This window comes from Dermochelys coriacea, chromosome 4, assembly GCF_009764565.3.
Source record: "Dermochelys coriacea isolate rDerCor1 chromosome 4, rDerCor1.pri.v4, whole genome shotgun sequence".
NCBI lineage: Eukaryota > Metazoa > Chordata > Testudines > Dermochelyidae > Dermochelys > Dermochelys coriacea.
In genome coordinates this window covers 122,138,261-122,151,976 of record NC_050071.1, presented here as the reverse complement: position 1 = coordinate 122,151,976, position 13,716 = coordinate 122,138,261, and the positions used below count along the sequence as shown (strand labels likewise).

At 40.6% G+C, this 13,716-nt stretch overlaps 1 protein-coding gene across 4 annotated transcripts in view; it reads left to right on the top strand.

Annotated features, from left to right (window-relative positions):
• AFAP1 (actin filament associated protein 1) overlaps positions 1 to 13,716 on the top strand; it is a 167,994-nt gene that overhangs the window by 78,355 nt on the left and 75,923 nt on the right. For all 4 annotated transcript variants that reach the window (XM_038399813.2, XM_038399819.2, XM_038399814.2 and 1 more), the window contains one exon: positions 1,797 to 1,903. In XM_038399813.2, the coding sequence (XP_038255741.1) occupies positions 1,797 to 1,903 (107 nt within the window). The remainder of the gene's footprint in view (positions 1 to 1,796; positions 1,904 to 13,716) is intronic.

Here is a 13,716-nt window from a genome sequence, read left to right as displayed (position 1 = left end):
AAGGTATTTACCATCCTGATTTTACAGAGGTGATTCTTTTACTTTTTCTTCAATTAAAATTCTTCTTTTAAGAACCCTGATTGCTTTTTCATTGTTCTTAAGATCCAAGGGTTTGGGTCTGTGTTCACCTATGCAAATTGGTGAGGATTTTTATCAAGCCTTCCCCAGGGGTGAAAGGGGGTGTAGGGTTTGGGAGGATTTGGGGGGAAAGATGTTTCCAAGCGGGCTCTTTCCCTGTTATATAATTGTTAGACGCATGGTGGTGGCAGCAATAAAGTCCAAGGGCAAAAGGTAAAATAGTTTGTACCTTGGGGAAGTTTTAACCTAAGCTGGTAAAAATAAGCTTAGGGGGTTTTTCATGCAGGTCCCCACATCTGTACCCTAGAGTTCAGAGTGGGGAAGGAACCTTGACACATAGTCTCCCAAGCTGAATTTTTTGATAAACTGTACTACATTCCTATGAAGAGAGTGTGACTGGGATTCAAATTTATTTTACTGAGTTGTTGTTCTTCCTTGATGACTGTCAGGCAGGAGTGACTGGGAGGAGCCTCAAGACACAGCTTTTACACTTAACCTCCCTTCCACTTCCAAGTTCTCTTCTTTGTTTTTTCCAGAGGCAGTTGCACTAATGAAACCCTGTTGTTGTTAGACCTTTTGGAAACCATTGTTCCTCATAACAAAAATTGAGAGTTATGCAAAAAAAGAAAATATTTGGAGGACAGAACTTTTGTGTAACTCTGTTCAAATAGTTTTTGTTGACACTTTGTAGCCTAGTAAATGATGGCTGAGGGCAACCTCTACTCCACTGACACATCCCCATTTTCTATATCTTCCTCTTGCAAACAGCAGGGACCCATTAGTTATTAGGTGTCTAGTAAATTGTTCAAACTCTGGCTATTTAGATCAGTGGCTCTCAAACTTTCCAGACTACTGTACCCCTTTCAGGAGTCTGATTTGTCTGGAATACCCCCAAGTTTCACTGCACTTAAAAACTACTTGCTTACAAAATCAGACATAAAAATACAAAAGTGTCATGGCACACTATTACTGAAAAATTGCTTACTTTCTCATTTTTACCATATGATTATAAAATAAATTGATTAGAATATAAATATTTGTAGTTACACTTCAGTGTGTAGTATATAGAGCAGTGTAAACAAGTCATATGAAATTTTAGTTTCTCTTGACTTCGTTAGTGCTTTTTACGTAGCATGTTGTAAAACTAGGCAAATATCTAGATGAGTTGATGGTACTCCAGTTGAGAATCACTGATTTAGTGCCCTTAAATTCTGATTTTTTTCCCACTAATCTAGAACTATTTCCTGAATAGTGTTCTGTATCTGGTATTCAACAGACTGGATTGGCTTTCTCATATATGGTTAGGTTGGTGAGCATGAGTTTGTTTTGTTTAATTAGAAGCTTAAATTGTAGCATCGATCCTGTTAAGTTGTGTTTTAAGTCACTAAGACATTCATCGCTGTAGTTTTGGAAATCAATTATGATCCGGGGAATGGGAATGAGGCCAAGAGGGAAATTTGTGTCCTAGACATCCACGTTCTGGGAGCTTGTGTTGTTCTCTACCCTCTGCCATTTATGAAGGTGGATGAATACAACCTCTTTTCTGTGTTGGTAGATTTTTGGATGCTAAAAACAAATGTTCAGGTAAAATGTTTGAGAAATTCTTTGAAATGGAGAACTAAGAGATTGTGTGAATAAGTACATAGATATAGTGGAGCAGTGTCCCATCTTAATACTTTTGTTTACTGTCTTATGTGTCATGCATTTTTTTTCTGCAGGTTTTGAAATAAAAGAACATGTACAGAAACAAGAAGTTTCCAATAGTTTGCCTAGTTTGCCTGCCCCACCTCAGATGCCTCTACCAGAGATACCTCAGCAATGGCTGGTATGTGTTAATTTAACTGTACATTCGGCCCGTAGAAAATATTTCCTTACTATTGTTGTGATAACATTAACACAAATAATTAAAAGAAAGCTACTCTCATTTTCCTCGGGATAGCTCAGCATTACGATACTTTTCTTTTTGCAAATATAATTAACAAAATAGAGGCCCAGAGTATGAAAAATCAAACTGGCCTTCAGGGGAAGAAAGGACTTTAATGCTTTCCAATGTAGTTCGCTTTCTAGATCAGGAAATTCTCTGAAAGAGTAAAATTTTAAGTTTCTAGTGATGTTTATTGAAAATATGAGAGCTGGACTGAGATCTGCATTGAAAATCGTCCAGCTGGAAGCAGCTGTTTTGCTGAAAAGTGACCTAATTATAAACAAGTTTTAGTCATTCTTTATTATTGACTTGACAATAGCTTAGAAGAAAATAACGTAAGTAAGTTCCTAGCTGTGACTCTGCAAAGAATTGCTTTGGACTGTTTTGACAACAACTTTAGCCCTGATATTAGAGAGAATTGTGCTGCTTCTTACTTATTCCTGATCAATTTCCTAGTAAAAGGTATTAGATGAGTCCCCACTAAGGAGATGTACTTTTATAAAAGTATCTATGTTTAGCTTGCAATGCAGAATTCAGTATTCCCAAGGTTTGCGAGAGAGACTGGATGACCTTAGCATGTTTTTTTAATCTTTTTAAATGACCGGATTGACATTTTTATTTTACTCATTTTATAAGGCAGTGATGTAATGCATCAGACCAGTGTGCCATTTATTCTCCATTATTCATCTTGAGACGGTGGACAGTATTAAATTCTTCAGAGGAAGGTGCAAAAATCCCCATAGTGGACAGTTTTTTGAAATAACCTGATGATAGGAGAAGTTTCTTCCTAAACACTGTCAGTGTTTTGGCTTATGTCTTGAAACAAAATTTTAAAAAATCCTATCTAGTATAACTGTGGATGTTCTTAAACCACAAATATTTATGCTAGTGTTAACCATATAACTAATTTATATATAAAATCTGGCAATACTCAGCAAAAATGTGTGCTAATATTCTTTGCAGGTAACTATATAGAATTATTATGCAATAAATTTGAGTGAATGCAAAAATACACGTTCATATGCACTGGAATCTGGAGAACCTTTTCCATGGTTATAGTGTTTGATAATAAAACATACAAGAAGTGCATAACATAAAATCTACTGGAAATTATTGAAGAGAGACAAGAAAATTTAAAAAAAAAAAAAAAAAAAAAAAAAAAGAAATGCACATGCCTGCAGATTTTTGAAGATTTAGCCTTCAAGTGCTAATTCCATAAAATCAAGTCAACTTAATTCTTTATTTTCCAGTATGCATGTAGGCTCCATTCAGTAAATTGGCTGCAGAAACTGCCACCAAACTAAGTTCTTCTGTTGGTTCAAAAGAAATTTGCCTGATTCTCGTCTCTCTTACACCATTGTATAAATATAGTTAAAACTAAGGAAGCTGTACAGGGGGATGAGCTATAAAAAGGGTCCAATATGTCAGCAATTTCTGCAGCAGTTAAATTCTTTTGAATTCTGAAGTAACATAATTATTGCTGGAAGATATTGTGAAAATTGACTTTGAAATTGAGCCAGTTAGAGCCAGGGGGCCTGTGACCGAAAGTTCTAAACAGGACCAATTCCCACTGCAACAAGAAAGGGATTCTTCTAAGTACCAAGTGAGTCTGTGGAATCGGAGACCTTCAATTAAGGATTGAGGAATATTGCAAAATTATAGTGTTTTGTATGCCTGGTCTTTTCTTAACTTAGTACTTCCTAGCATGCTTGGCTGGGGGGAAGAGGGAAAGAGTGGTGGTGAGAGGGACCCACCTCCAGTGCTGTCCCATGAGCCCACGGCATCCTAACTGAAGCTCCTGTTTCCAACAGATCAAAATGATTTGACGAAAGAAGGTAGAAGATAGAGCTTTGCAAACACATTGTGCATGGCAAACAGCTTTGGCTGTTTATTTTCTCACACAAACATTTCCCCGTTACACTGTTGTTTCACTGTATGTTTTTTTTATTACTTTGCTTTCTTCCACCCCTTTACTATGGTAAAAAGGAGCTCCTGTCAATCCCTTCTTCCAATCCCCCTTTCCCATCCCTCTTCAGGGATCCCCTCTCATGAGAGTTTTCTCAAACAGGAATTGAGCTTCCTTCTTTGACTAGGAGCTATAGAGCCCTAGGGGAAGGGTTTCTATTTGAGATATTTTCTCATTTCCCAACAACAGGGCAGATGGATGCCCATTTTAGATCTCAGATAATTGAATATCTTCGTACATTATTCAAGATTCCAGATGACAACTCTGGTCTCTATAATCCCCTTCCTCAATGAAGATGACTGATTTGCAGTTTTTAGTTTGAAGGATACCTCTTTTCATATAGACATCCACCTAGCCCACAGGACATATCTGTGCTTTACAGTGAGCCTAGAACATTACCAATACAGAGTCCTTCCTTTCGGCTTACTCAATGGTCCCATGAGTGTTCCTGAAGGCGCTTGCCGTGGTAGCAGCGCACTGTCATCATCAGGGCAGCCTTGATGTTACCTTACCTCAACAACTGGCTGCTTATGGGTCATTCATCCCAGGAAGTCCAATCATTGGCACACTCCCTCCTAAGAGTCCTACAATCCTTAGGACTTTGAGTAAACTTAGAAAAGTTCACTTTAATCCCAACACAGGTTATAGAATTTGGTGGAGTGAAGCTGGAGTGGATAACCGTCAAAGCCAGTTTACCTCAAGAAAGGTTCCTTGTGTTAAGGAACGTAATTGTCTGACTCCAAATAAGCCCAGATGACAACCTGTTCCTGCCTAGTTGTTCTAGGCCTCATGGCTGCCTGCACATATGTAGAACCCTTCTCAAGGCTCCACCATAGTTGCCTCTAAGCTTGGCTTCATACAGTCTACTGATAGCTTCTCAATGTTCAGACACCCTATAATCATGAGATTTCTGAAAGGCTTTATTCAGAACCTTCCCTCCTGTGTCAGCACCAGCTCCTACTTAGGATTTCAATCTGGTGTTGGCAGCACTTATGAATTCACCACTTAAGCCCCCGGCTTCCTGCTCACTTCTCCATCTAACCATGAAAGTGGCCTTCCTTAAAGCAGTCATTTCCACTTGATGAATAGGGCAATTTGCAGCTCTTACGGCATATCTCATAAGGACAAAGTGACCCTAAAGTTATTTCCCAAGTTCATCACAAAGGTTCCCTCTGAATTCCACCTGAATCAGACTGTTCACGTGCTAGTGTTCTATCAGGAACCTCACGTTTCCAGAGCAGACAGGAAGCTACATTCCCTGGTCATTCATGGAACTCTGACTTTCTACCTGTACAGGACTAAGTCCTTTAGAAAATCCCTGAGATTGTTCATCTCCTCATTCACTGAGCAGATGAAAAGGAAGCAATTTAATCTCATATACTTTAGAAATGGATCTTGTATCCAACTTATGAACAGATAGAAGACTCTTCTCCTCAGCGTGTAAAGACCCACTCTACTAGAGCACACACTGTCTCAGTATTTTGTCTCCAAAGTGCCTCTAGAAGAAATCTGTAGAGTGGCAACATGGAGCTCATTGCACACCTTTACCAGACACTATGCCTTGATCCGGGCTTCTTTACTTGATACATGCTTTGACACCACAGTGCTTAAATCTGAGGTTCAGCATGGGTCCTTCCATCCCCTTCCTCATCAGTGAGTACTGCTTGTGAGTCACTGATGCTGAATACACATAGGAACTGGCACTCAAAGAAGAAAGTACAGTTACCTTACAGTAACTGGAGTTTTTCAAGATGTCGTTCCTAAGGGTATTCACAACCTGCCTTTCTTCCCCTCTGCCTGGATTCTCCCTTTATTCAGGGTAGAGTAGGAACTGGATATCCGGTTGGTCCACGCTACCCCCTTATGCCCTCAGTTCAGAGCTTGAGGAGGCACAGAATGCAGGCATAGATTAATAGGCATTGCTAATAAAGAATCTTCCAGTCTTGGGTGCATGGTGTGCAAGTGCACCTATAGTGACCACACATCTTGAAGAACTCTAGTTATTAAAAGGTAAGTAACCTTCCTTTCTAGCCTGAGTACTTGAGTATGTCTTGGTGTACATTTTCCCTATGGTTAAATTTGTGCTATTTCTCTTGTAGAAGATGCTGTTGCTGTGACGCTGCAAACAATGGTCCTTGCTCATGGGTTTGGAGTAACTAAGGAGATGATGCTCCATGTCCTGCTCAACTGCTGCTGGTTTATCACCTAGGATCCCACTACTATGGCATCATCAAGCAGCTTTAAAAATAACTTTCCAGTGAAGCAATGACATAATATCCTGTAGGTCCTGCTGTTCAGATATTCCTAAGGAAGACTAGCATAAATTACCCACAGCATGACAGAACACACATAACTTCCATGCATTAGGTTGTGTGACAGGGTCGGGCCAGATGGCCACAAGAGAGTGATAGAAGGCAGATATATTAGCCCCAGGTTAAGTAGGTCCCTTTTCCCTGGGTAAGGTAACAGGGAAGGTTCCAGAACAATCAGGAACCTTCTGCAAACAATTAAGACAGACAGGCTGATTAGAACACCTGCAGCCAATCAAGAAGCTACTAGAATCAATTAAGGCAGGCTAATCAGGGCACCTGGGTTTTTAAAAAGAAGTTCACTTCAGTTTGTGGTGCGTGTGTGAGGAGCTGGGAGCAAGAGGCACTAGGAGCTGAGAGTGAGAAGGCGTACTGTTGGAGGACTGAGGAGTACAAGCATGATCAGACACCAGGAGGAAGGTCCTATGGTGAGAATAAAGAAAGTGTTGGGAGGAAGCTATGGGGAAGTAGCCCAGGGAGTTGTAGCTGTCACACAGCTGTTCCAGGAGGCACTCTAGACAGCTGCCTTCCACAGGGCCCTGGGCTGGAACCCGGAGTAGAGTGTGGGCCCGGGTTCCCCCCAAACCTCCCAACTCCTGGTCAGACACAGGAGGAATTGACCTGGACTGTGGGTTCACGAAAACGGCCAAACTGAGGGCTGCCGTGAAGCTCTGAGGCAAGCAAATCCACCAATAAGCACAAGACCTACCAAGGTAGAGGAAGAACTTTGTCACAGTTGTCATAGTTCATCTGACTGTCAGTGATTTCAGAGATAATGTCATCCCTATCCATGTGATGCCATTCCTGAGCTGGTTTCCTCTTTTAAACTTGCTTAAACTTAAAGGTGAAATTTTCCAAAGCACTCATCATTGGCCTAACTCTGCTCCCACTGAAGTCAATGATATAACTCCTGTTGCTTTCAATGGAGGCAGAGTTAGGACAATGCTGGCCACTTGTGAAAATCCTACCCAAATTCTCCTCCTGTTTTGTTTCATTTTTTAAAAGAAAACTCTTCATTACATCATGCTGTGGACAAACCTTCACAGAATAATGGCATAATTTAATTGGCATTACCCTGTCCATTCTCTCTTCTTCTCCCTGTGTCTGCTGTTGCTTGTCTTAACCCCTCATCATGCCATCTGCATAAATATCTTGTAAGCTCCTTCAGGAGAAAAGTGTCTTTCATCTGTAGTGGGAAGTGCCTAGCACAGTTAGAATAAAAAATCACTAATCATGTCTGACTGGTACTTTCACATAGACTATAAATTAAATCCATCTTCCTGGGATTTATATTGAGGTATTTGCCAGGATTCTGATTAAGGCCCATCACTCTTCTCTTTACACCTGAACCTTTTTGGTACATAGACCAATTCTTACTGATTTTATATACAAATTTGTTCTGTCTTTTCTTTATTTTCTGGGGGTTCTTCATCTGTATATTTCCAGTTGTCTAAGTGACACCTCCAAGTGACAGGTTTCAGAGTAGCAGCCGTGTTAGTCTGTATTCGCAAAAAGAAAAGGAGTACTTGTGGCACCTTAGTGACTAACAAATTTAATAAATTTAATAAATTTGTTAGTCTCTAAGGTGCCACAAGTACTCCTTTTCTTTTTACCTCCAAGTGAATATGTATTAATCTTTCATTATTAATCCTAAATAAAATAGAAATTTAATTTTTTCATTCTTTTTACTTTTGAATCTCTGAGGTAAATTAATTCCACATTTCTTCTGTCACTGTGCCATGGAGTTCGAGTATAACTCTTGCCTGCCTTTTGTCATTTAAGTGGTGTGTACTGTACTTGAGTTTTGCAAATTTTATTTAATAAATATCTCAAATTTTGTACTGAGCTACAATCTGATCCCTGTGGAGCATGTATTGCGATTACCCAACATTGTGAGGTAGGGATCCCTTCCTATGTGTTTTACCTTTACCATCAGTCTCTTGGCTCTCTTCACTGCTAACTCTGTCTTCTGATTCCTTTTTGGGTATCTAAAGGAAGATACCTTGTGCTCAAATTCCCATTTGGCGCTGAATTGTTTGTTTTAATTCTGGTGCAGTGTACTGTCACTATCTGAGTATAGCATGCCAAGTATGCCATACCTTGCAAAATGCAACTTCAATTTCCTAATCAGAGTCCTTGCCTGAGTGTCCTCTAGAGAGATCACTTCTCAGAAATTAGAGAAGTAATCTACTGTAACCATGTGCTTTCTGTCATTAAAAGTAAACAGGTCTGTGCCAGTCTTTCCCCAGGGTTCGGTGGGATTTCATGAAGCTATAGCATCTCCATCTGTTAGTCCAGTTTCAGAGTAGCACCGTGTTAGTCTGTATTTACAAAAAGAAAAGGAGGACTTGTGGCACCTTAGAGACTAGCAAATTTATTTGAGCATAAGCTTTCGTGAGCTACAGCTCACTTCATCGGATGCATTCAGTGGAAAATACAGTGGGGAGATGATTTATATACACAGAGAACATGAAACAATGGGTGTTATCATACACACTGTAAGGAGCGTGATCACTTAAGATGAGCTATTAAGATGGGGGGGGGAAGAAAACCTTTTGTAGTGATAATCAAGGTGGGCCATTTCCAGCTGTTGACAAGAACATCTGAAGAACCGTGGGGGGGGGGGAATGGGGAAATAGTTTTACTTTGTGTAATGACCCATCTACTCCCAGTCTCTATTCACGCCTAAATTAATTGTATCCAGTTTGCAAATTAATTCCAATTCAGCAGTCTCTCGTTGGAGTCTGTTTTTGAAGCTTTTTTGTTGAAGAATTGCAACTTTTAGGTCTGTAATCATAGATTCATAGATACTAAGGTCAGAAGGGACCATTCTGATCATCTAGTCCGACCTCCTGCACAACGCAGGCCACAGAATCTCACCCACCCACTCCTACGAAAAACCTCACCTATGTCTGAGCTATTGAAGTCCTCGAGTAATAATCGAGTGACCTGAGAGATTGAAGTGTTCTCCGACTGGTTTTTGAATGTTATAATTCTTGACATCTGATTTGTGTCCATTTATTCTTTTACGTAGAGACTGTCCAGTTTGGCCAATGTACATGGCAGAGGGGCATTGCTGGCACATGATGGCATATATCACATTGGTAGATGCGCAGGTGAACGAGCCTCTGATAGTGTGGCTGATGTGATTGCCCAATGATGGTGTCCCTGAATAGATATGTGGACAGAGTTGGCAACGGGCTTTGTTGCAAGGATAGGTTCCTGGGTTAGTGGTTCTGTTGTGTGGTGTGTGGTTGCTGGTGAGTATTTGCTTCAGGTTGGGGGGCTGTCTGTAAGCAAGGATAGGTTGTAGCTCCTTGACGATGCGTTGGAGAGGTTTTAGTTGGGAGCTGAAGGTGATGGCTAGTGGCGTTCTGTTATTTTCTTTGTTGGGCCTGTCCTGTACTAGGTGACTTCTGGGTATTCTTCTGGCTCTGTCAGACTGTTTCTTCACTTCAGCAGGTGGGTATTGTAGTTGTAAGAATGCTTGATAGAGATCTTGTAGGTTAGTCCCTATACTCTTTGCACACCTCACATGGTTGCGTATACACTCTCTGTTGGGCATTCATTAGACACTCTCTGTTGGCCATTAGACACATTCCCTGTTTCATTTCATATAAGCCACTGTCCCCAGGTGTGAAGTGTGTATCCATCTCATTATGTCAGCTCTTAACTCTGCTGGAATTACTGCTTTGTCTCCTTTAAACAAAATCCTGTCTTGCATGTACAGCTAATGATTCACTGGTAGTAGTTGGTAAACTCCTGTGGCATTTGCTCCTTGCAATGTGGCCAGCCCTGGAGTATGACCTTGCATTTTTTTTTTTTTTTAAACTGCATGTAGTACCCAATGCTGTTTGCTACTTTGTTGGAATGCCTGGAGCCTCTCATCTGAGATTTGAAGGTAATCTGATAGACTGTGTCCTGTTCCACAGTTATTTGTGTTGTAGTCTGGGAAGTATGCCCTGCTAGGCAGTGCTTAATTTATGCAGGGCTTGTCAGAGCTAAGCCCCAGCACCTCTAGGCTTAGCGGTTCCTAGCCCCAGCACTTTTGGACATGCTACATCAGTTATGAATGTAAAAAAAGTTGCTTGAGCCCTGGCATCAAATTGCTTGAGCCCTGGCATCTCTTTCGGTACACTTAGCAGCAGTGCTTAATTTGCATCTGCCACTAGTAGTGACCTTCTTGGTCAGTATCTCATCCTCATATCCTTGCACTAGAGTCTTTGCCTATCATCTGTCATCCCTCCAAGTCCCATGCCGTTTGCTACAGATAGGAAATGAAGAATATTCTAGCCAGGTGAGAATGTAACTACTTAATCTGTAGTGTTTGGCTAGAACAAAATAGAAATTTAGCAAGGACATAGAGGTATCATAGCTACTCTTACAGAAAGTGCAATAGCTTCTTTAATGACTCTGGGTAGTCAGGTTGTCAGGATGCACTTCATTTAAAGGTAGTAACATAATACCAACTTAAATATTAGAAGATATATGACAGACAAATTGTTCCTATTTTTTTTTTTTACTTTTTTATCTAATTGTGCAGGGTTACCTGATTTTCATCAGACTTAATCATCTTATCTAATAAGCAAGCTAGTTGCATTTGGGGATGCTTGTCATTTGCAGATGAATTAATAAAGTTTCTGTTTTGATGCATTCCATGTAAGTTCTGCTCTTGAAAAGTTGCCATGTCAACTTGAAAAGTTGCCAGAAAAATTTACCACTTTATAGTGAATTGAAAGGTTTCAACAATGCAACTAGCAATAACATGTTTTTTTTAAAAAATAATTATAAATATCAATAACATCAGAATGTCTGTCTGTATGTAGATTCATACATTTTTGATTTGCTGTACAGAGCATTAGGAGTGCCAGATCTCATAGAAAACACCGGGGTTTACAGTACAGACTTTGAATGTGGTCTATGCTGCTGCTTTTAAAAAAAAAAAAAAAAAAAAAAAAGACAAAAGGAAGCTGTCTCACTTTACTCAGAAAACATTCTTTATAATGAACATTTTTGAAAAGTGCCTTCAGTTGTTTCTACTACTTGTGCCTCTTTCAAAAGCCATTGTGCTGGGGGATTTTCATTGTTTTTAAAACTTTTTGTATGGCAAGAACTGCAAAATACATTTCAGAAACCAGGGCCCCGTTAATTCAGAAATGAATTCCATCTGTGTTGACGTTGGCTGCACATGTTTACCCGCTCCAGCTGTGTGAAGTAACCAGTGCTCTAAAGGGGTCGAATTCAGACAAGCACCATTTGTGTTTCATTTCCCTTCTTTTTTTCCCCACTTTCTTTTTGAATAACATTTAGACTAAAAACAAGCATTTTTCAGATCTCTATTGGAATCTCTTATTTATTGCTGAATAAAAGATAGCTTAGAAGCTTTGTGTCTGTGCTGCATCAAAATATGCATGACTCTCTAGACCAAAATTTCCTAGATGAATTGGTTTAATAATAGGAAGTTCATACATATACATATGATCTCGCGCGCGCGCGCACACACACACTGGGAAAATAGTTTAAGGCTAGACTGGGACATTAAAGTCTGCCTGGGCAAGGGGAGGCACACATCCAAGAGCAGACCAGGGAGCAAACTGACCCTAAGAGTCACAATTCATTACTTAGTTTTGCCCCTTGCTCCAAAGAGAGGTAATCTGCAAATGACATAAACCAGTAGGAGATTACGTCCCCCTCTTCCCTGCCTCAGCAGAACAAAGCTCTGTCCGCTTGTGTGAGAGGGGCAATGCCAGCCCCACAGAGGCTGCTGTCCACACTGTGGTGTCCGACAATGCAGGTAGCTCATAGCTAGCACCTGTTTGCTCCCTTGTAAAAATGCATAGGGCGACAGGCAATCTTGCTCTCAATGCGCTCTGTTTTTCAGCATTAATAGGTATCCAACATTGGTTGATCTAAGTGTGATGTCTGTTAGAAAAGCTGGATAAGCACAAGTCCATGGGGCCGGATGCACTGTATCCGAGGGTGCTAAAGGAGTTGGTGGATGTGATTGCAGAGCCATTGGCCATTATCTTTGAAAACTCATGGCGATCAGGGGAGGTCCTGGGAGACTGGAAAAGGCTAATGTAGTGCCCATCTTTAAAAAAGGGAAGAAGGAGGATCCGGGGAACTACAGGCCAGTCAGGCTGACCTCAGTCCCTGGAAAAATCATGGAACAGGTCCTCAAGGAATTAATTTTGAAGCACTTAGAGGAGCGGAAAGTGATCAGGAACAGTCAGCATGGATTCACCAAGGGCGAGTCATGCCTGACTAATCTAATTGCCTTCTGTGATGAGATAACTGACTCTGTGGATGAGGGGAAAGGAGTGGATGTATTATTCCTTGACTTTAGCAAAGCTTTTGATACTGTCTCCCACAGTATTCTTGCCAGCAAATTAAAGAATTATGGGCTGGATGAATGGACTATAAGATGGACAGAAAGCTTGCTAGATCATCGGGCTTAATAGGTAGTGATCGATGGCTCCATGTCTAGTTGGCAGCTGGTATCAAGTGGAGTGACCCAAGGGTCGGTCCTGGGGCCGGTTTTGTTCAATATCTTCATTAATGATCTGGAGTATGGCATGGATTGCACCCTCAGCAAGTTTGCAGATGACACTAAACTGGGAGGAGTGGTAGATACACTGGAGGGTAGGGATAGGATACAGAGGAACCTAGACAAATTAGAGGATTGGGCCAAAAGAAATCTGATGAGGTTCAACAAGGACAAGTGCAGAGACTTGCACTTAAGACGAAAGAATCCCATGCACTGCTACAGACTACGGACCAAATGGCTAGGCAGCAATTCTTCAGAAAAGGACCTAGGGGTTACAGCAAAAAGAACGAGGAGTACTTGTGGCACCTTAGAGACTAACAAATTTATTTGGGCATAAGTTTCGTGGGCTAAAACCCACTTCATTAGATGCATGGAGTGAAAAATACGGTAGATAGATCGATAGATAGATATACAGAGAACATGAAAAGATGGAGGTTGCCTTACCAGCTCTAACGAGACAAATCAATTACAGTGGGCTATTATCAGCAGGAGGAAAAATCACTTTTATAGTGGTAATCAGGATGATCCATTTCAAACAGTTGACAAGAAGGTGTGAGTAACAGTAGGGGGAAAAATGAGCATGGGGAAATAGTTTTTAGTTTGTGTAATGACCCATCCAGTCCCAGTATTTATTCAGGCCTAATTTGATGGTGTCCAGTTTGCAAATTATTTCCAGTTCTGCAGTTTCTCATTGAAGTCTGTTTTTTTGAAGTTTTTTTGTTGAAGAATTAACACTTTTAGGTCTGTAATTGAGTGTCCAGGGAGGCTGAAGTCACTGACTGGTGTTTGAATTTGATAATTCTTGACTTCTGATTTGTGTCCATTTATTCTTTTGTGTAGAGACTGTCCAGTTTGGCCAGTGTAAATGGCAGAGGGACATTGCTGGCACATG